Genomic DNA, 23,825 nt, shown 5'->3' on the forward strand with positions numbered 1-23,825 from the left:
TTAGTCTTTTGTTTAGTGGTCGCAGACAGTCATTTCATGCAACAATGGTGCAAGTTGCCTTTTTTACTGAAGTGTGAAATCAATGGCTAGTGTGCACATTCTATTTTGGTGTTTTGTATTTTCCATTTGTTTCTATTCTTGCTCTGAACCAGTGAGACAGCTGTTTTAGTAGTTTATCGAATCTACTAGGAATAATGTCAGACATCAATAGAGGATCACGTACATACCAGACTAAAGTTGAAATTGTCTATAACGTGTTGTATGCATTGTGTTTGCCTGACATTGACATCTTTTGTTTCAGGTGATGCAGCAACTGCAGCATCTCAGCTGAAGCCTGATTCTGTGGGAATGAACTTGGGACAGATAGCTGAATGCAAACTGAGTAACAAGCTCCTCGTCACTGTTGCTCAGAAGATACTGGACGGAATTTGCTGCTCATCTTGATCCAGACAAGTTCACTTTACCCAACATCAGTATTATACAACAGCAACACCAAAGACTGTTTGACCAGGCTCGTAAAATGCTGGAAGATTGGATCAGCTGTCTGTACCAACAAGCTAGATGTCGTTTGATTGTGAAAACATTTCTGGCCATGCAAAAGAGAGCTGAAGCAATTCTATTTTTGGTGCAGAGTTGGCAGAGTACATTGAAAAATACATGGATAAAGTGTTGGTTTGAAGACATCAATTAAAATCGACTTTTTATTTGTAGCTTGTAACGACATAAACAAGTTACTGCATGCATTTTTATAATTTCCAAGTTATGTATCAATATTTCTAGAATGTAACAGATATCAGACATTCACAATACAATATTGTTTACGAATATGATGTTGTGTGGTGATTTTAGTAATGGTCAAGACAAACTTTATTCAAGAGTTTGGGACGTACACGTGCACTATACAGTTTGTAGACCGAAATTGGAGTCTTGTGACTTTCCTGTAGACAAGTAAGTTTTATCAAATGGATCTCTACAATTCTACAAACATGCAATGCCAAAGTTATCTTTAGAAAACTCTCAAAACTGTCACCTACTAATGGTGATTTGACTTTGACATTCAAGGTCAAGTCCATTAGTTAATTAATGACTTTGTTGTTTGCAAGGACTGATTTGTATTTTTAAAAATCGTAACATATGTACAAGTAGAATCTGTATTAGAATATATTATCTGTCTGTCTGTCTGTCTGTCTGTCTGTCTGTCTGTCTGTCTGTCTGTCTGTCTGTCAGTCTGTCTGTAGTTGTATAGTCTTGCAACTCTTGAGTGATTTTTAAGAAGTTGTCAAAGTTGTCTAAGTTCAACTTCGATGACTTTACATAAGATCGAGACATTCAACATTTTGTCCCTTGACTGTTATTGTTTGCATAAAGTTAGCACTTGTTGTCGGTAGAGTAAGCGTTTAAATAGAACAATCTGTATGTATGTCTGTCTGTCTGTCTGTCTGTCTGTCAACACGTATATTTTCATATTTGAATTAGGATACAGTAGCAAATGACTAACTACGTTTGTCCAATGACAATAGAAGCAAGAAAAACGACTAACAATTAAATACAATATATATTTAACTACTAATTGGTTAAAAGAGATCGTGTGATCCCTTTTCTATAGAGCATCTACAAGTCTGGACATTTGGCCTGTCCCGACAAATTACTGATTTTCTTCAGAAGTACATTGGCATTGCAAAGTTGCAATTGAATGGCAATTCTTTGACGCCAATAGTCTTTAATTAAACCCTGCCCTGTTTGATTTTCCAAAGTCATCCTTTGATCATTTTGACCAGTCATCTAAATAGGTCTCTGCCTTCTTGACCCATCTTCCAATATGTTTCAAGATTAGTGGACCCACTCTTACGCACAACCCACCAGGATGTTTTTATCTGTCTGTCTATCTGTCTGTCTGTGTGTCTGTTCGTCTGTCCGTCTGTCTGCCAGTCTGAGTACATTACTTGCAACGCTTGACTCCCGAATAACTCCCGATTGCCATGTACGGGCTATTGTACAAGCCTGCATGTATGTACAGTGGCGTATGAAGATGTCCGAGCGGGGGCTGTGGTACCGTGGATGTCATCATGAATCTATCTCGCTTGCCAGACCGTAAACAGATTTCCAAAAGTCAGAAGCACAAAAAATTTCAATTCCTACAGTGAGCGAGGGGGCCTCAGCCCCCCAGTGTCCCTTCCCACGTTTCTACGCCGGTAATATAGATTATCTGTTCCCCGTTGTGACGAAGTGTAACAGCCTAAAACCGTACTAGATAGTTTTATGATACAAAAATTAGCGTTGGAATTGGGTTAATATAGACCCCTCTCAGTCTACCTTTGTTTTAAATCAAAATGGCTTAGCGGCCCAGTAGACCAATATACGGGCATTTGCACAATCCATTACATCCGTTTCCACTGTGACAGAGAGTTTCAAGTAAAACACTGTATTAGACATTGGCGCATTCAATCGCTATCATGTTTTTATACATACGTCTGCTTCTATTTTAATAAACCGGATTCAATCTAGCGTCGCGTTATTCTATAGTCTACAACCTAAATCAGAAAAGACGTGCATGTTCTAGAAGCGCAATTGTATACATGTACTTTCATTTAGTAAATCAGCGGTGTACCACGCCGTTTGTCAGTTGACACCGAGCTAGAACACCCACTGTCTATTATACGGGTCATTGTTAAGTTGCGTTATCGACAGACAAACGCCCAATCCATTTGTATAATTTATCACTGTTTGAGAGACACTGCATCCCTACACATTTAGACGGTAATCCGTATACTTAAAGCCCTGGCTTAGTACCAGCCACTAGAAGAAACAAATATCCAAAGAGTTAACCAGACCGGGAACGTGTATCAAAGCGTCAATGTTATGCAGCAAAGAAAACTCAGGAAACCTTTTAACCTAGGACACGCCTCGATAATCAAGAGTCTGGTTACGGATGTCGCATTGGGTGCTAGATAATGCCTACCTTTAAAACAATACTAACCTTTAGCCTGTAACCTTAACTCTATAACCCTAAACCTTCATTCTGAGTACATTAGCTGTAATTAATCGCGCCGCTTGACATCGATTTAGTATCTAGAGCATCCACCTGCTATAGATTCGGGCCATGGCATTAGAACGTTGCGCTACCGACAAACAAACAGACAGACCAACGCCCGATCGATTTGAATAAATATTTGGGATGGTCGAGATTAATTAGAGCGCTGGCTTTGTAGTACTGTATCCTCCGACACTCGCATGAGGAAACTTGCATGTCAAGAACAACCAGACAGATCGGGGTATTGTATGAAAGCCTCACGTGCATGCAGTTACAGCCAAGAAGACTCAGAGAGATTTACGCGCACCCTTTTAATTTAAAACACGTCTGTAACGAATAGCCAAGTCTATCAATGTCGCAGTTGGGCGCTCATGCCTAAAAATAATAGAGGACACTTGGTATCACAACCTATACCTATCTATATACGGCTCTCATCTTGTAAACCGCATTCTACTGCATTCTACCGCAGTATATACCGCATTCTAGTGCAGTTTAGTTGACAAATCTCCGTGTATTACAAGGATATGTTGGCACTCGCTCACTGTGCAGCTGATCATTCAGAACCAGACGATGGGAGAGATCAGTGAGCACCGGTGCACTGTCTCTCGAAAGGATCGTTTCCTTTTGTACGCCTCCTGTACGGCAACGTTGATACTGGTTGGGGCAACTTTCTGCTTGTTTGCTCTACATCAAATCAGAATTGACCAACTCGAGGCTCGTATTAACGACATGCAAGATAAACGAGCAAAGATCAACTCTGTAGGAAAGAATGCAGACGGTCACGCCATCGACGTGCGACATCGGTACGCTAGAGAAGCTCTCAGTGGCAAAGTCGACAATAAGGGAAACACTGACATGGACAAACTTTTGGAAGAGATGATCAACATGCAGGTGACAAATCAATAACAACCATAATTACCGTAAATGGATGATAGCCAGGACACTATAGCCGGTCTGTAGACTTATAGCACCCTCCGGATAAGTGCGCAGCGCAATAGCAATAGCGAAGTCCTGTGATCGAGATTGTTCGCGAAAGTTATCCTCGGTAGATTAATTAGATGATTGTCTCGTAAACTGCTAGTAAAAGACGATCGACAACAGCGTCCGTTGCCTCCAACGCCGAAGAATCTTTTTAAAAATATCCGATTCGCTTCAAAGGGTCAGTCTCTAGACGGGTCTGAAAGTGGCACGACAGTTTCCATGCATCATGCTTGGAAGGACGGAAACGGCAGGTAGACCGTTTCCGGGATGTGATTGCGTCAGTAAGGCTCACGTGATCTGACCAGCACCAAAAAAATCCTACACCGTGGCGGACAAAATTATTGAAACAGCCCCTTTATTTTATATAGCGTACATCTATCGGGTTTGCTCTGATACTTGGATAGTGCCCAGATACCCAACTTGGTCAGTATTGGGATTTCCCACTAGCCATGCTGCGAAGAGGAGCCAGTAGTCTAGCGAGCATGTCCGGGCTGTGACTTTAATTAATTACCTATATTGCTTAATTATACATAACTCTCATACTTGCAGCTGCGATCACTGCGAGCTCACTGTACAGCAAACGAAAAAATCTGCATTCAAGGTAGTACTAAGCAGAGTATCTTTACTTAGACATTGTTCAAAGATGGTGCTTGGTTCTGTAGGTCCCAAAGGAAGCGTGGGAGCAAAAGGTGACAATGGTAAACGGGGGCCTCAAGGTACAGAAACATGTTTAATGCATTTTGTTCAATTTTTATTAATTTTTTATAATTATAATTATTAAGGCCAAAGGGGTAAATCGGGACTGGTTGGACTGCAAGGCGAAAAAGGCGAAAAAGGTGACGTGGGACCGCGTGGAACAAGCATTGGTATGTATTGTTGCTATTTCACACACACACACACACACACACACACACACACACACACACACACACACACACACACACACACACACACACACACACACACACACACACACACACACACACACACACACACACACACACACACACACACACACACACACAGAAAAGTAAAAGAGTAAACAAATAGGAATGCAGCAATATGCAGAGAAACGATAAAACAAAAATGTTTTGTCAACTTGACAGTTTGTAATATTTGCTTAGTGTATTTCTGTTCTATGTAGACCCTCCTGTCATCACTCGTTCCCCAGTCAGTGTGACCGTATTACAAAATGGATTAGCTGTCTTCGAATGTGAGGCGCGTGGAACACCAAATCCTACAATCAGTTGGAGAAGACTGGATAACTCGCTGCTTCCGAAATTGCGAGCATCTGTATTGCTTACCAAATATTTAAAAATTGTTAATATCCAACCAGAAGATGCAGGATCATATGTATGTGAAGCTAAAAACGTGTTTGGGTTAGAGCAAGCGTACGCCACTCTTGCCGTTCAAGGTATCGTCAGACACATCCACTAAATCGTTTCTATATATACCTAACATAATATATAATTTTAACTTGCAGCTCCTCCATCTTTTGTTAAAGTGTCTTCTGACGTTGTGTCCGTGTTTCCCGGAGACGATGTCAAGTTGGACTGCTCGACGTCAGGATATCCCATTCCAACGATTACTTGGTCTCGAGTAGATGATTTGCCAAAGTCCAGCAAAATAGAGAAGAACGGAACTCTCATTCTTCGTAACGTGACGCAATCGGATGTAGGTCAATACATCTGTACAGCACAAAACGATATTGGAAACAAGACTCACTCTGTTATTCTCAGAATGGATGTAGAAAGTTAGATTATCAAATTAAATAAACTGTCTAATGAATTGTAACCGTCGCTGTCGTGTTTTTTAGACTTTCCTACTCTTCCTGGAGAAGCTGTTGTTAATACGGACGCTCTACTCAAGTGTCGACTTTGTTCTATCCGTGGGTATTCGGTCACGTGGGAAAAGATTAGCGGCAGTCTTCCAGCAGGAAGGACGACGCAAAATGGTTGCACTCTCATTATCAAAAACACGACACTGGATGACAGCGGAAGATACGCGTGCATCGCAACCAAACAGACGGGAGAGAAACTGAGACACGAAGTACCGTTTACAGTTATAGGTCACTTGATTCCTTTATAATGTGCATAAACCATGTTAAATCAATATTGTGTTGACTGCAGCTCCTCCTCGTATCACCAGTCGCATTTCGCCTATTGTTGCTGTTCGATCACAAGGAGAATTAGAATTGCGCTGTGCTGCTGTCGGTCCGCCAGTGCCTGAGGTCTACTGGACTCGAGGCTCACAACGGTTGACAAGCACCAAAGAGGGAATTCTACAAATCAGAAACATGGACGAATCGTCCGTTGGCTCTTATCGCTGCAACGCGGTCAACCGCTTGGGCAAAGGCCTTATAGAAACCAAAATAGGTAATATAAAGTTTTTGTAAGTCAAATTGTTATCATCAATTTTCTGTGTTTGAAGTAATATCTCAGTTGCAATTTGTGGAACGTCCACCATACAATGTGACTTTCAACAGTACCTCTGAAACAATAGCCATCAACTGCACAGCTACCGCGGCACTCGGTTTACCCGTCAACACGCATTGGTCAATCAAGCGTTATGACAAGAAACAATTTGGATGCAACGAAGAATCCGATGGACGGAAAAGTATATCTGTGTTCTCGAATGGAACGCTGGTTATTCCTAATGCAGACCGATGCGACATTGGTGTGTACAACTGCAGCGCTCAACATGACGGAGAAACAATAAGCACGTCAGCGCGAATTGTCTCTTTGTATAGAGGTATATATATATATACAACTAGTTACTCGTAAAGGCAACAAGGTTAGCTATTTGTAACCATTTGTAGATACGAGTTGGATGTTGACAAGTGACTCATGTGGAGGATTCAAACAATCTACGTACGACAGATCAGTTCGTTACGCAGTTTCATTGTCTAACGTATGGGATAAATCAAAAATATACGATTGTCCTGTTGGATATCACTGGGCATCTACTGATGAAGGACGAAAAATATTTAAAAATAACGGTAATAGGTCAGGTGTCTACGTATATTACAGTAAGTGTAACTGGTCCCGTTATGTGTGGGGAGGCAAGACCCGTTATTACTTCAGGTTTCGTGATTCGGCGTCAACCAATGCTTACAAGCATGCTGGTAACTTCGATGAGTATAAAGTTGAGTACAGCAGTTCTACCAGCCTATTCGCCGGTATTGTCTGCATTAAAGACTGACCTGTCTACCTTAATTTTAGCTATCGTTTATTAGTTTGACTTTTAGTATTGTTTGGGCTTGAGTTGCTGTTTGCTATATTACTGCTTCATGTTGTCGTGCTAACTAAATACATTCTTGTTTACTTCTTTGTAACTCTGTAATAGCGTCTATACTTGATTCACGCAGCGCTAGGCAGCAAACATCTCTTCTCTATATCTACAAAAGTCTGATCTGTCTGTCTGTCTGTAACATCAATCACGCCAAAACTGCCGGGCCGATCGCCTCGAAACCATGCATGAAGACCGCGTTCTACACTACAATGCAAGCGCATCCCTCAGTATTGAGACTGTTCCCTCTCTAGGAGTCGACCCCCAAGGGAAATCTCGCGACAACGTGACCGCGGTGCGACTTCGAATTTACGATCCCCATGCACATGCCACGAGAATAACTGTTTCATACCTGGGTTTCGCTCTATCGGCGGTATCGAGAGTATTCTGTCTACTATCCGACGCAAGTGAGTTGTGAATTCGTCTCTAGTTCTGTTAGAATATCCTCTATTCGCCACTTCCACCGGTCATTCCATCTTCAGTGCAGTACGCTCTAATTAAATCGGCTATTAAGTTAAAATAACTCACAATCAATTTTACCAGTTACCAGTTAAAATCTAAAAGCCAGTTACGCCGATTTATTAATAGTAGATAGGTACTCAAAGCTTTGCCCACTTGTCAAATTTTTGTTTCTCTAAAGGTTTCCAACACTTTGATTAAAATCTCTATTTTAGATTTTGCATATACATGAATTTAACGTTATAATGCTATTTCAGTAATATATTTTGTTTAAGGATTTTATCGTCCGTAAATGCCGATAGCTTTTCAAAACGCAAGTATTACAAAGTAGAACACACGCTACGTACCTTCGTACTTTCTAAGAAATGTATTGTAAACACAAAATGTAAACACGCAAATCCACAAGATCTATTACATGTAATGAGTAAAGCTTTTAAATTAATGTAGAGTGATATATTTACATCTAGTCATTTTGCCCTGGTTTAAACAGTAAACATTATGTGATATAGTTAGACGACCGACGTAGTTTAATGTTTAGCATTAGTTATAATGTTTGTGCATGAAAGTATTAACAAAGATAAATGAAGAGCAGACAAGAAATCGAATTAGCTATCTACTTCTTTCATCTGCGTGCGCGCTGCATAAATTCTTTCTTACAAAATTAATGTTTTACACTAGAACACCAAACCGTGTCGTCTACATTGGCATCAGAACGACAGAAAATTGACACAACGCCACAAACTTAGACAACAACTACGACACATTCTGGTTCCATTGACATTGTAAACTTGACGATGTTTCCGACGATCATTTGGTTGCATAAGCGCGTGTCGGGAGTTGCATGTACACGCAAAATTTACACTTAAAATTTGAACCCCAGCCGCGCTGCAAGCCACTGTACCAACATGTTTTCAAGTGCATTCCATGCATCATGCATATATTGTAGATACTGCAGCGTTTTCAAGCCAAAATTTACATACGCTCATTGCAGTTGCAAAAAAGTGACATTGATATTATTTTTAATTTACAATGAGAAGATATCTACCATGGAAATGAAAAATTTACGTTTCGAAAATATTATGCATTCTCTTAAAACCTATTTTATTAATTAATAAAGTTAAATTAAATTCACGAGAGTCTGCTATCATCTCTGTTACTTTTATTATTTCTCATTACAGAGTGTAACCACAAGCATCGCTCGCTAAGTCAGCATTAGTGTCACGGTGACAGCTACCAGCCAATGATGGTTAATTAAAACAAAAGGTTCATCATGTGTTTGTAACCGCAGCGCATCACAGCTGCGTGCGAATATACTGTTTAGTAACACAAAAGCATGCTAACTGGTGTGACTAAAGAGTTAGTGTTCGAAAAGAGCGTACTGCATGGGTTAAGACTGAGAGAGTCTGAGTCTTTTAGTAATACAGTCAAAGAACAAATGTACGTATTCAGACGCACCATGTAGAATTTTAAAGAATATATCCGCGACGAGAAATATTATAGTCTGCGGGCTTGAGCAAATCCGCTATCGGCAAATGTCCGGCGGAATAGGTCAGGAATATAGTTTTCACGGGTAGATCAAATCCACTATACACCGGCTGCAACAAGATTAATTAAAGTAAATTTTTAAAACAAGACAATTACTTTACTGTGAGAGTCTTGCTCTGCATTTTGTAATAGCAGAGCAAGTGGTTTCAACTTTAATACCGTTATGATAAAGACAGCAAAGTGTGTCTGGATAAATAAGTTAACGCCCTTGTGTCAATTCCTTTGGATATCACAAAAACGCGTTGTTGGAGGGACTGGATCGTTTATCCATACAGCAGAGTGACATAGATGTATTTTTCTATCCTGTATTTACAGAAACTCTTGAAATACGAATTTAGGCATTTAAATTTTAATTAATAAGTGTAATATATAAAGAAATTTACCTCTTTTAATATTAAGGATTTATTTCACCATTGGATATATATACCTGTATATTTAGCCGCGACCGCAGCTACTTGTTACGTACGCTATTGCCGCGGCAGTCTCTGCTGATTGGGCCGTATCATTGACGTCATGAACTCATCACGTGCTCAAACAAGGAAGCGATTCGTGTATTTCCTTTCTTGTCACCATCATTTGATGACTTAGTAAAGCATAAAAGGTCAAATCACGCTGAAATAAAGCCTACCACAAGCGCCAGTCAGAGAAGACACTAGAGACGGACGAATGCACCCACGCGATCCACATGCGGATGGAAGAACACAGACACGCCTAGACACACGCACAACACAGCGTCGACATTAATAGACTTGATTGAGTGAGCTCACAACGTAGAAAGCAAAACTATACCTACAACAACTGTTTTGTCAATTAGAAGACTGATGCTACTACTTGAACAGCAGCTAATTCCATGGTATACCCTAAGGATAAACGGTAAATCGTCTAAACATTGTACGCTAAATTGCTGAGAAGCACAAACGTGGTCATCACACTGCGAGGTTATACCGAGCTACCAACAAAAAGAGAAGAACATTACACTGATTGTGTTCTTCACATTCTAGTATGTTGCACACATGCCGAGTTAGTTATATGGTACAACCAGCAATGACTGCCGGCGAAATAGCGTACGTAGCCGGTTACGGTTAGAAACCACTGGCAATAGCGCTAGAGTCCAAACTTCAAAAAGCGTTACTTCAGTAAGAGGAGTTTCCTCCGGAGAGTACAAACTCACACAGAGATCAGAGGTATGACACTATAGTTACGTAACATGCAAAATTTGGTACAATTTATCTCCCTATTTACGGTACACCGCATTCTACCGCAGTTCGAATGGAATGACTGTTATTTATGATGCAAGCAGACGCGATGCTGATATGCAAAACTGCAGTGCTCAACAAGACGGAGAAAAGATTAGTACGTCGATGAGATATATAAAGGTATATATAATATATACTAAATAATTGTTCATAAGGACGACAAAAGATGCTAATTGTAAACGTTTGTATAGATACGAGTTGGATGTTAAAAAGTGACTTATGTAAAGGATTCAGACAATCTAGGGAAAGTAAGATCAGTTCGTTACGCAGTTTTGTTGTCTACCATATGGGATAATCAAAAATATACGATTGTCCTATTGGATATCACTGGGCATCTACTGATGTAGATAAAAATATTTGAAAACAGAAATAATAAGTCACGTGTCTACGTATATTACAGTCAATGTAACTGGACCGGTTATGAGTGGGGAAGCAAGACCCATCACTACTTCAGGTTTCGTGACTCGGCGTCAACCAATGCTTACAAGCATGCTGGTAACTGCGATGAGTATAAATTTCAGTACACCGGTACTACCAGCCATTTCCCCGGTATTGTCTGCATTAGAAACTGATCTGACTTAATCAACGTTTGACTATTATAGTATTTTCTTGCGTTCGAGAAGTCGTGGACACGGAAGTGCGCATGACCATCACCTAGCTAGTACTACCCGTCCTATGGACGGTGGCAATCTGGGCGGTGGCAACCTATCATTGTACGCCACTTCTGCAAAGAAGACGCACCTTCCGTAACACACGGACGCACGGACGCACGCAAAAGCGGCCCGGTGAGCCGGCGCATCTTGCACTCTGGGAATTAGAGGATGGCGTATAGTAATTGGCGAGCGCGCGTCACATCCGCATAATCGGTTAATAATTGATTGAGCAAACAAACTCCGGCTCATCTCATTTCAGAACGCCAAAGTCTCGTTTCTGGCCGAAATCCGACACACGCATACTATAGCCTAGACTCTACGTATCCTAAACTGTAGCCGGCACATCTTGCATTTTCTCTTCCCTCATTACATGCCTCTGCACAGCAGACGTAGCCTCGGCCCACAATAAACAAACTCCCGCGCATCTCAATTCACGTCACATCCGCATACTCGGCACTTCCGCGAAGACACATTCGCGTAGCAATCTACAGCCATTCAACGCGACCGCTCGTCTCAGACTACGCAATTTCCAGCATCCCCATTTCAGACTCTTTCCACCTAAAACGTCATGATCTATTTGTGGAGAATGACGTCACTTCCGGCGTCGTGTCGATCGGCGCGTTACAGAAACATGTATGTGTACAGACGGAAGTGGGCGTTCCCGAGCGTTCGCGTATTATTATAGACTAGTACTACCCGCCCTATGTGCGGTTGCAATCTGGGCGGTAGCAATCTATCGTTGTACGCCACTTCTGCAAGGAAAACGCACCTTCCACGAGGCCGGCGTCATGTCGATACAGACAGACAGACATGTGAACAAACGGAAGTGGGCGTTCCCGAGCATGTCAAAACGTCACAGCCGCATACTCGGAACTTTCGCGAAGACACACTCGCGTAGCAATCTAATTTTAGGTTAATCTCACCCCAAAGCAATCCGACGCGACCGTTCGTCTCAGACTACGGCGCGTTACAGACAGACAGACGGAAGTGGGCGTTCCCGAGCGTTCGCGTATTATTATATAGATAACGTTCAACTGCTGCTAAGCAAACTCAATGCAACAGAAACAAGTTGTTACTACAACAAATACAGAAATAATCACTGGGTCTGACATTTGTCTACTGCATCAGGCTTGCTATTGCTTTTCGCCAATAGCTCTTGTCCTGAAAGCACACATTCTTTGTCATTTTCATTTTTGTCGCCTTTCCTTATATCTTCATTCTTTGCAGACAAAGGACTAAGACTCGAGACAAAACCAGCACCTGCCCGTTTGGCAGAACATTCTCTTGTAGTACTACCACTTCCTGTATTACATGCAATGTCATAAGACAAACACGATGTCATCAAATTGTAGTACTGTAATAATGACAATGGAGAAATTATATTGAACCCAAACAACAACATCAGAAGGACAAGCTCCATGCAGACTTGCTCATGATATACTACTAGTACATTGACAAAGTTCCTATCTCAAACAAGTATGCTCAAACAGCAACAGTACTTGTGCAAACATTATCTTCAAGATGTCTAGAAGAACTCACAACACTCTAGCAAGTCTCTGTATAGCCACAGTTTCCCATTCTATCTCTCGCATACTTAGTTAACAAGCTGTACATGTAACTTACATTATCCTATAAGAAATTCTATTCATATCAAGTGTGCCAGCAAATTTACAACCAACCCAAATAGAGATCGAGTGTCTACAAGCATGCCCATAATTGAGCATTCCAACAAATATAAAAATCCATTATAAATCTGCCGTAAGATTGTTTATCTGCATCTCTTATCCTTGAGCAAAAAGAAATCCGCGACAGGAAAAATAGACTTATAGTATAAGTGGTTTACAATTGAGATGCATATCCACATTTTTATAGGATGTACTTTCCACTGCTGCAGATGCTTTACCTCAGTGAAAGAAGTTAAATATTTTCACAACACGTTGGATAATTGCGGATAAATTGTGGCGTCACTAGTATGTTAGATGTGAAGCCATGTATTGTTAGACATGCTTACAGTCTCTGTGCTTTTGACAAAACTTGTTATTCATTTAAAAACAAGCAACACACGGCAGCTATTGTTGCTTTGCTAGCCTCGTCCCCAGACTCTCTCGCGCTAGTCTTGTCCAGTGTTGCTATGACAATTCCAGACTCGTACTGCAATCTGGTAATGCATCACTGATGGTTAAGAGCAAGTTAAACACTACTGTACTTTATAACATTGAGTAGTTATAGTCTGAGGACCTAATCTAGGCAAACCGAACAAACAGCAGACGTAGTGCAGCAAAGAATGCTGAGCAGACCAGCCAAATACACAAAAATACAAAAAATACACAGAAATTGTTCCAACAGTTAAAAAACACTCAAATAAGAACATCAGCTGCGCTATAGGTGCGCTAATTTATGTTGCCTACCAACATTGCTTGTATTCACTAGCATCATGCCACTTTAGTTTTAAATTAAATCATTAAATTGCATAATCAAAATATCAAACACCATTTTACCTCTGCCATCTTTTGAATTCAGTTGTCGCTTCAATGTCAACCTCTCTTCCTCGAGCTCTCTCTCTCGTTTCCTACACATCGACAATTTAGAATGCAAACAAACTGACGCGATTACGCAGTAAATACATTAGTTTCTTTAGCTCGTGCTCTGTCCTCAATAATTTCCTCTCCGATTTCTCACATTTTTTCTTTTCTTCCTCCAGTTCTATTGTTAGTTTGTCTCTCTGTAACTACAGTAGCAATCTTACTAACAATTTAAGCAATGCCTGCACATCAACCATCACGTACTCTTAGAGCATAAGCAGCAGCTTCAGAGGCATTGCTTTGCCAGTCTCCGGCCACTAATTTTTCCCTTTCTCCTACATCATCAAATTGCACAAATTTGCACCAGTGTAACATCGATATCTCACTGTGTACATTCTACACCTTTCCCACGGTTGGACCTTTCATACGCTTTCAGCTGTTCCTAAATCACCATATTACAGCATTTAATTAACAACAAATTCATACAATAAGTATATACATATTTTCAAACACCTTCAGTGCTCTGTTGTCTTTCATCTTTTCGTGCAACTCTTCAGTTGCCTTGGACAGTTTAGTTTCAAGCTAATAAAAAGTACGGTACTTCATAAAATCTTATCTTTCTCATACAACTGGTCATAGAACAATTACGTACACATATTAAGACTTGTGGCAATTAAATATATAGGTATCACTACACAGCCTGACTGCCATCGTTCTGAATTTACACAATTTTGTTAATGTATGGATTGGTGGTCAACTTAATGCAAATTCATTAATTAAACAAAGACATGCTGTGAAAACCTTTCTTGCAAAAAATGACTTTGAGAATTACTGGCATTACAGTAGCTATACCCAGTTAGTCCATCCATCTCTGCACTTGTACAATCCCATCACTCAAAAAACATAGCAACGCAATTCTATTTACGATGAACATAACAAACACCACAATCTGACCCAAATATCCTCTATCCATTGTACAAGCTTTGAAGTCTACACCTCATATGCATTTTTAAAAAGTGCATCAGCATTGCTCACTCTTTCTAGTCGTAGCACACAAGTTCAAGATGCACATGCTAAAGCAGTGGTGTAGCCTTGCCAACAAAAGTTGGAAAGGCAAACCTTATCTCAAAGCCTGCACTGCTATTTTACCAATCGCCAAACCTTATCTATATATTCTAATAGGTTAATTACCACAATGCCATGCAAACACACCGTACACATACAATTAAGTTGCTATCTCCAGTCCTGTAAAATTTGCACTAAGTAGACATTTAGTCAAAAGTTATCTGCCCTACTTTTATTAGTTGAATCTGTAATTAGACAAATGCTAACATAATTGTATTCTTGAACAATCCAGAATCAGTTATTTTCTTCTTCAAACAATCACTACTGTAACTGGATGACCCAGAAACATGTACGTGATGTAGACTGGTCTTGCATGTAAACCAGCTGTAAGCTATCTTGTCGTATTGTTCCCATCCACTTTATAATAATACTGCCGATCTATCGCTTTCTTTAACAAAATAAGACATTTAGCTTGTGGCTAATCAGATAACTCTTTAGTAATTTGCCAAAATAGTCAAATTAGAATCCAAGTCCAACTGTCTATTGCGACAGAAAACTTCTCGCCTCGATTGCATGATCTTTAGTACACTGCACTGTACCTGATTTCGTTTTTCTTCTTCTTGTAGTTTGAATTCCTCCAATTCATCTAAAAGCATAAACAATTTACAATACATTCAAAAATGTGTAGTTAGGCCCCTCCATGATGAGCAAGTGGGGTCTTTACCCCTATCTGGGCGCCCACTAACCTGGCAGGTAAGCCTGACATCAAAAAAATTAATTTAAACTATTACAGAAAACTTTACAAAATGGAATATTAAAATTTTCATTTTTAAATGCATTAAGTAATTCTATACAATCATCATTGAAGTACATGAAGTCTAGTGCAGCGTGTACATATCACACGTCGATTCTCATCTGATTAATTAATTACCACTGGCTCTAGAACATCTCGAGTACAAGCATTATCAAAAATAGAAGTACAAAATTAAAACACAAAACATTCATTAATTGTCCATGCACACTATATCATGTCATGTACTCATTAACTTAATCATCACACACCGTCCATAGTAACACACACTCGATTGATCCTTTCGCGATCCTTCAGTAATCTCTGTGTCTTATTCTGTAACTTTGTGTTTTCTTCCTAACAAATCACACAGCTCTGAACTACTCATAAACACATGAGTCTTCAAGAAAGCAAACATACCTCCAGCTTTTTAACTTTCTCATTCTGCAATGACACTAAATTTGGACAAAATACAACAAAAGTCAAAAAACAGCAAGAATTCTAAGAGCATGCAGATATGCTAAACATCATGTACATGACTGGCATATGTAGTATAACATATGTAAATAGTATGACATATGTAGTATATGACAACCACAGTAAATAGAAAAGCAAGCAGTTGACCATGCATACTTAATCATCTGAATAACGCTATCTAGTGAAGCCATGGCCCACTTTCGCTGGACAAGAAAAGTGCTTGATGAAATTTTGATTCAGAAACACATCTCAAACAAACTAATGGAATTTGATCTGCTTTCCATTCAAAATCGCTTGCTCTAAATAATCATATACAAAATTTTACTACAACACTACACCACACTTCCCCCTAAAATAAAAGGAAGGAAAAACTTCACTAGAGACTAAGAGTTGTGAACCAACACAACACAACGAGACAAAAAAATACTATAAGTCAAGTCTCTCAGGTGGTCGGGATACTCTGGTGGACCGACGTAAGGCGGATGTTGCAATAGGACTAACTGGATTCCTTCTGAGAATTGAGGTGATCGCAGTAGATGAGTTACTGTCTGCCGTTGTTTCTACTGGGTCTGAGGCGACTCTGGTGTCTTCCGAAAAATCCGTGGTTGTGGATGCAGCCATAGGAGTAACAGAGGTTTGTTGATCGATGACCGACGTAGAAAGTGAGTTTCCAGTAAGAACTGCAGAGATGGTGAGTGTCTTCTGACGACGGGCAACTGACGGGGAAGGCACCAAAGAGTCACTGTATTGGTGGGACTAGCAGTCGAGCTAGGGCAATGTACCAGTTGGTCGGTGTGGCGTTTCCACGTCAGTTGCGTATCAGGTAGATAGACCTCATACGTCAGTGGGCCCAATACTTGCGTAATAGTTCCTTCGGACCACTTGGCCTGATTTGTGCAACAGCCTCAAGCCAAAACCGTATCCCCAACCGCAAACCTCCGCAAAGGTTGGCTATTGTCATGGGAAAGACATTGAGATTGTTGATGACAGGAGATCACGTCTGTAAGACTTGGATGGACGAGATCTAACCTTGTCCAAATAGATCGATGCATTAACAAGGTGCATGGTGCTTGGCCTGTTGCTGAATGAGGAGTGGTTCGATAACTGAGGAGGAAATTTGCTAGTTTGTGCTTTAATGGTACTGTCCTTCTGGAAAGCCCTCTTGAATGTCTGTACCGCCTTCTCAGCTGCCCCGTTTGATGAGGGGTGAAAAGGTGGTGTGTGGATATGGTAGATGCTGTTTTCTTTCATGAATGTTTCAAACTCTGCTGAGGTGAATAGTGGCCCATTGTCAGAGACCAGGTGGACTGGTAGACCATGACTAAAAAATATGTTCCGCAAAGTGTGAATGGTAGCTGTGGCATTCGTTGTTGAAGGCATATGCGCCACCTCTAGCCATTTTGAATGCGCACAGTGAGAAGCAGGAAATAAGTATTATTGATCTCAGCAAAGTCAATGTGAACACAATACCAAGGGGTAGCTGGCCACTTCCAGTGATGTAATGGTACTGAAGCTGGCATATCCTGATGCTCCTTGCAGCTGGCACAGGAGCGTGCTCTTGATTCAATATCGTTGTCCAAATGTGGCCACCAGAAATGACTCCTTGCTAGAGCTTTCATGCGACTGGCACCAACGTGTTGTGCGTGCAGCTCTTCCAGTAACCGGTCACGATAGCTGACAGGAATAATCACTTTTGTGCCCCGTAGTAAGCAATACTGTGCCACTGACAATTCATCTTACCAGTTAAGGTAAGACTTGGCGTCTGTATCAGAGCAGTGAGAAGGCCATCCAAATCGAGTCCAGTGCAGAACTTTTGCCAAGGTTGGATCACGACGGGTACCTGTTGCTAACTGTTTCACTGTGACTGGGAGGTTATCAAAATCCCTGAGGTGAATAGTAGCCTCAGGTTTTTCCTTGGTATTTGATAGGCAGGGAAGCCGCGACAAAGCATCTGCTGAGGCATAGTCCTTTGAATATTTGAACTCCATGGTGTACGAGTACGAGGTTAAAGTGATGGCCCATCTCTGCAACCGTGCCACTGCCATGGAGGGTATGCCTTTACTGGGGCTAAGGATGGTCATCAGTGGTTGGTGGTCAGTAATCAAGACGAAGTGTCTTCCATAGATGTATTGATGAAATTTCTTAACGGCATAGGCTGTGTCTCCACTTATTGCTCTTTAAACATGTTTAACGTTAAACACGTTTAGACTCTAAACATGTTTAGTAGACAGCGTCTCCACTTGTCCATTATTCTCGGCTATTAAAAGAATTATCCGGAACTTTGTTGTACCGCACGAATTCGTTTCTTGTGCACCAGACAGTCGGAGATCGTCTTCTAGTCGTCTGAAAAACGATCACAGACACAAGTCTCTGTCTTCATCAAAATGGCTCTCTCCTGACACTCTGCATCAGTCTATGCAATCTTCTTCCAATAGTCTCCAAAGAAAGAAAGAAAACCGTGAAAGAACTAACATCCTTCGTTGTGGAACGCGCGTTTATATCACGTGACCGTTAAACCTAAACCACTTTCGTTAGACTACCTCTGAAACATGTTTAGCAAAACTTGTTTAGGTTTAGAGTTAAACAGGTTTATCGCTAGTGGAGACACGATTATTCGTAAACATGTTTAGACTTAAACAGGTTGTAAATATGTTTAAGCCCTAGTGGAGACACGCCCTTAGATGATAGCTAAAGCTTCTTGCTCTAGTTGAGAATAGTTTCGTTCCACAGATGTCATGGTGCGCGAGGCAAAGCAACCAGCCGTTCCTGACCCTGAGGCATAATTTGTGTCAATACAGCATAATTTGTGTCAATACAGCACCTATTGCCATATGCTGATGCATCTGCTGCAACCCGTAGTGGCAAACGTAGATCATAGAAAGCCAAAACAGAAGCGCTTTTCTTGACTAACTGGAATGCTTGTTCACAAGCCGCTGACCACACCCATTTCTCACCTTTTGTAATAAGGCTGTGAGAGGCTGTAGGAGAGACGATAGATTTGGAATGTATCGATTATGGTAGTTCACCATTCCGAGAAATGACTGTAATTGAATGACATTTCAGATTGAGGACAGTTTCAGATTGCCTCCACCTTGGTTTCTGAGACGTGTACTCCGTCTTTGCCAATGCGGTGGCCAAGGAATTCAACTGATGGCTGCAGGAAGTGACACTTATCCTGCCGTAGACGAATACCCTGTTCTTCAAAACAGTTCAGTACCGCCTCGAGGTTTAGAAGGTGTTGTTCTCTAGTTGCTCCCGTGACTATGATGTCGTTCATATATGCCCCAACTCCCTTCAGGCCCAGCAGAACTTGATCAATAGCTTTCTGGAACTTAGCCGGTGCACAGGCAATGCCGAATGGCATTTGTAGGTAGCGATAAAGGCCTTTGTGAGTATTAATGGTGGTGTATTCCTGAGAGTCCTCCGTTAAAGGCATCTGCTGATAAGTGTGGGATAAATCCAGAATAGAAAATTCCTTGCCATCAGATAATTGATGAAAAAGGTCCTCTGGTTGCATTGGTTCAGAGTAACCTTGTAATCCCCGCATAACCTAATAGAGCCGTCTTTCTTTGTAGCACACACAAGTGGGGTTCCCCATTCACTCACATCCACTTTGTCTATGACACCGTCTCGTTGTAATCTGTCCAACTCTTCTTCAACTGCCTTAGGTAGAGCACACGGTACAGATCTGTACTTGCATAACTTTGGCACTGTTCCTGGCTTCAAACTAATGGAGGCTGAAATAAGCATGCAACCCAAACCTGGAGCGAATAAGGTTTGATGTTTGTCCAGGATACTCTGAAGAGAAGAACTTGAATCCCTAACAAGGTAGATTCCGTGCCAGTCCAATCTGATTTGGCTAAGCCAGTTTCGCCCGAGCAAGGCAAATCCTGACCCTTTCACTACCAACAAGGGGAGAGTCTTTTCCTGCTGTTGATATCTCACTTGCACTTGTACTTGTCCTAGAACAACGACACTTTCTCCAGTGAATGTGCGTAAAGTGCAGCGTACTGGATCTAAGTCATTGGGAATTCCCAGACTCTTCCATTGCTGTACGGACATCAGAGATATTAATGCTCCTGTATCTACTTCCATCGTCACTTCTTTTCCTGACAACTGGACTTGTGCTAGTATTGGAGGGCTAGATGTGTGCTTGAGAGTTAGTACTCTCCACTCGTGTTCCTCAACAGTTGAATCCGTCTGCTCACTAACGTACTTGGTTTCACCTGTTACAGATGTAGCTGCTGCATGTGCCTGTTTAGGCCTTGGACGACACACTGCAGAAATGTGAGCCTTCTTCTTGCAGGAAGCACAAACAGTTTCCTTATGCCAACAGGCGGGCACCAGGTGGTTTGTATTTCCACAACGGTAGCAAGACTTACCCCTGCGTAGTTAAGTGGGTATATGGCTGACCTCTGCGCGATGAACTCCGTCTTCAACGCTTCCTGCACTCGGCGAAACCTGCTGACCCATCATCTCATGCGTGTCTTTAGCAGCTGCTTCCATAGCGATTGCAATCTCTACAGCCTTCTTGCAGTCAAGTGTTGCTTCCGATAGTAATCGCTTTTGGATGGCCGCGGAGCTAAGACCACAAACTAGTTGATCTCTGATGGCGTCATCCAGCTGTGGTCCGAAATCCCAAGTCCGAGCTAGCTTCCGAAGAGTAGCAATGTACGTATTGATCATCTCGCCCGCACCTTGATTTCTGTTATGAAAACGGAAACGTTCCGCGATGACTAAAGGTTTTGGCGCCAAATGTTTTGTCAAGGTTGTCACTATGTCGGTGTAGGACATCTATGGTGGCTTCTGCGGAGCAACCAGATTCTGCAATAAACTGTAAGTCGCACTGCCCATCAAGGTCATTAACGTTTGGGACAAGGTTCTCGTCTTTCACCTTGTTTGCTTTCAGGAACTGCTCAGCCCGTTCCACGTAAGTGGGCCAGTCTTCGAGAGTAGTATCAAAACGCTAAGATGCTACCGATGAACGCAGCCCTCTTCGTCGCCAATTGTAGTAACGTAGACTGTATATCGAATAACTGTATTACCACTACCTGCACAATGAATGCACAACACTACACCACAAAAGTGATGCACCATATGCTGACATGTTTCATCTGGCAGTATAAGATTGGATAATTTCAAGATGTCGAAGTCTTGTCTCTATAATCATGCACCGTCTCAAGGATACCTGAACCGAAGGCAAACACAAGGCTCACGACTAAGTAAGCAAAAATGCAGAAGCTACTATTTTTAGTCACAAAATGCTGACTTAGTCTGAACAATGTTTCAACAGTTTGTAGATTCTGCATATATATAAGTCCATATATGTATTTCAACAAAACTCTTGAATATCAAGACCCAATCAATAAATTGCCTGAATTGCTAAATCTAGCAAAACACTGCATTACAAAACTAAACAGATTTGACCAAACTAAAACTCAATAAATACACAATTGCACTTGATTACAGCCAGCCGACTGAATGGTATTATTGTAAACGATAACAGTAAACATCTACAAACCTTCTGCTTCTGTCTGATTTGTTGAACGCTCCTCAATTTTCTTTCTAGCATCTGCCAGTTGTTGCTATAATAATAATGCACCTTGTAACAAACCATGATTGCATGAGTAAAGTATTTTCAACAATTATCATTACCATCAGTGACTCATTCTGATTTAACAGATGAGTTTGTCTTTTCTGCCATTCTTGTTTGTTGACAGTCACCTGGCTATTGAGAGATTCTAGTTCCAATTTGGTTTTCTCTAGTTGAGCTTTCACTTGCTCATGCCGCTGACTTTCCACCACCTACAATTACAAGATACAATGATATTATACTCAAAATAATAACTGAAAAAATGCTATCATTTTCATGAAACTTATTGATCATTGCCATGTGCTATACTGTATAAATTGATAAAGATAAAATTCGGTTAAAACATAATATGCCTCCTGCCAAATGCATCAGCAAATTCAACAAGTATATATGCATGTACCACAACTGCAACCAGCTGTCCACCCACCAATGACTAAGGCACCTCTTTAGCTATTCTAATTCAGATTGATTCTAATTGCAAATGCAAAGAGATATTATGTTAATGAAGATAGCTGACAGTCTGGCTAACACTCTTGTTCTATAAACTATGATTGTAATATCTAACTGTAAACACATCTAAACAAACGTGATGTACTAAACTTGCAGCAATAGTGAACAAACAGTACAAGCAAACAAAAGCCTATTTCACACACACACACACACACACACACACACACACACACACACACACACACACACACACGCACGCACGCATGCACGCATGCACGCACGCATGCACGCGCACACACACACACACACACACACACACACATGGCAAAAAAATGGCAAATGGATAAGGAGCTGCCATTAAACAGTAATGCTCCCCAGCCAGATGGCTGAGTTCCTGTGCACTAAGTAGAAGCTATGGGCTGTGCTAAGCAATGTCCTGGAGCCTGGCCAATGCTCGCATGAGCATCGACGGCGATGCCAACTGTGGTGTGGGCATCCAGACCCCAGTCACTCATGGACTTTGTCGCAGTAGGAGGCCTTTGCCACCCCAGTCAAAGACCAGGTACTCGTTTATACTCCTGAGTAGAAAGAGGCAATTGTGTGTAAGTTTCTTGTCCAAGAAAATCATGTCATAGCTCACCATCACTGTGACTCGAACTTGCAATCCTGCAAGGTCCTGGATGTTTCCATTCCCCAAACGCACTCTCTAACCAATTGAGCCACAGCCTCACACACACACACACACACACACACACACACACACACACACACACACACACACACACACACACACACACACACACACACACACACAGAGCACAGGCAGACTACCATACGTCCTCGCTGCACATGTGCACAAAGGCATAAAATACTTCATGAAGAAAACAAACTACACATATTGCAGATCCTTACTCTACCTTCTTGTTGTTCCGTAATGTCATACTCTCTAGACTGGCTTTTGCCTCTGACATTTCTCTTTCAATCTGCTCTCTTTCTCTCATGCTTTGATCCATCTGAGATCTCATGTTTGCTACTAACTCAGCCATCTCTTTACATTCATCTTCTTTCTTCTGAAGCAATTGACAAGTTTGTTGAATCTGATCATCACAATTACTTCGAGCTCTTTTCGTATCAATGGCAGTCTCTTGGGCTTCAACTACAAGACGATCTATTTGTTCATTTTTCATTTTTAGTTCCAATTTGAAGTGTTCTTGAAGTTGGCTCAATTTTGATCTTGCCTCGTTTTTCTCCATTTCCGAATCAGACTGCACTTCCCTTAGCTTTCTTTCTACTTCAACTAACTCAGTCGTGTGTCTTTCCTCAATAGTCCGTTTTTCACATTCCCTCTCTGCTTCAAAACGCTAAAACAAATTTCAAAGAACGTAAGAGAAACAATCTTTGGTAACCTCAATGTGTTTATTGATTTACTACAAAAACAGTTAAATTTATCATTATTATATCAACTAAACGTGTCTGTAAATATAAAAATACAGTTCAGCTTCCACAAACGATTTTATCGCAGAACGAATAACATAACCTGCCCTGTGGAAAATGCCCGTCGTTGTGGTCAGTACATAAACACTAGCAACAATGTAATTTACTGTTCTTTGTCTAAGCAAAGTAAATTATTAATTATCAAGTGCCAAGCAAATGAATTAAAATGCAGCTACTATGTATCACTTTCCAGAAAGATGAGATTGCTTCTGAATATCCAG

General features: G+C 41.1%; 2 protein-coding genes across 3 annotated transcripts in view; one reads left to right on the forward strand and one right to left on the reverse strand.

Annotated features, from left to right (window-relative positions):
* The first annotated feature begins 3,601 nt into the window (after positions 1 to 3,601).
* On the forward strand, positions 3,602 to 7,303 carry LOC134198108 (hemicentin-2-like). Its single transcript, XM_062667446.1, has 10 exons — positions 3,602 to 3,922; positions 4,562 to 4,613; positions 4,675 to 4,728; positions 4,795 to 4,878; positions 5,157 to 5,426; positions 5,496 to 5,765; positions 5,829 to 6,080; positions 6,142 to 6,387; positions 6,443 to 6,763; positions 6,831 to 7,303. Exons 1-10 carry the CDS (start codon positions 3,602 to 3,604, stop codon positions 7,211 to 7,213), a joined length of 2,253 nt encoding a protein of 750 aa, XP_062523430.1. The 3' UTR covers positions 7,214 to 7,303.
* Positions 7,304 to 12,207: 4,904 nt separating this feature from the next.
* LOC134189821 (uncharacterized) overlaps positions 12,208 to 23,825 on the reverse strand; it is a 34,109-nt gene continuing 22,491 nt past the window's right edge. For both annotated transcript variants that reach the window (XM_062658226.1, XM_062658219.1), the window contains exons 28-39: positions 23,028 to 23,471; positions 21,723 to 21,872; positions 21,589 to 21,652; positions 16,011 to 16,045; positions 15,863 to 15,947; positions 15,400 to 15,446; positions 14,249 to 14,317; positions 14,138 to 14,177; positions 14,000 to 14,070; positions 13,838 to 13,941; positions 13,712 to 13,782; positions 12,208 to 12,515 (exon numbers count right to left, since the gene is read on the reverse strand). In XM_062658226.1, the coding sequence (XP_062514210.1) occupies positions 12,310 to 12,515; positions 13,712 to 13,782; positions 13,838 to 13,941; positions 14,000 to 14,070; positions 14,138 to 14,177; positions 14,249 to 14,317; positions 15,400 to 15,446; positions 15,863 to 15,947; positions 16,011 to 16,045; positions 21,589 to 21,652; positions 21,723 to 21,872; positions 23,028 to 23,471 (1,386 nt within the window). In that variant the 3' untranslated portion in view covers positions 12,208 to 12,309. The remainder of the gene's footprint in view (positions 12,516 to 13,711; positions 13,783 to 13,837; positions 13,942 to 13,999; positions 14,071 to 14,137; positions 14,178 to 14,248; positions 14,318 to 15,399; positions 15,447 to 15,862; positions 15,948 to 16,010; positions 16,046 to 21,588; positions 21,653 to 21,722; positions 21,873 to 23,027; positions 23,472 to 23,825) is intronic.

The sequence above is a fragment of the Corticium candelabrum genome, chromosome 1 (genome assembly GCF_963422355.1).
Source record: "Corticium candelabrum chromosome 1, ooCorCand1.1, whole genome shotgun sequence".
Lineage (NCBI taxonomy): Eukaryota > Metazoa > Porifera > Homoscleromorpha > Homosclerophorida > Plakinidae > Corticium > Corticium candelabrum.

Coding starts and splice junctions, on each gene's coding strand:
- LOC134198108 (XM_062667446.1), top strand. CDS start 3,602: ATGGGAGAGATCAGTGAGCACCGGTGCACTGTCTCTCGAAAGGATCGT. Junction 4,729..4,794: donor TGGTAAACGGGGGCCTCAAG/GTACAGAAACAT, acceptor ATAATTATTAAG/GCCAAAGGGGTAAATCGGGA. Junction 6,764..6,830: donor AATTGTCTCTTTGTATAGAG/GTATATATATAT, acceptor AACCATTTGTAG/ATACGAGTTGGATGTTGACA.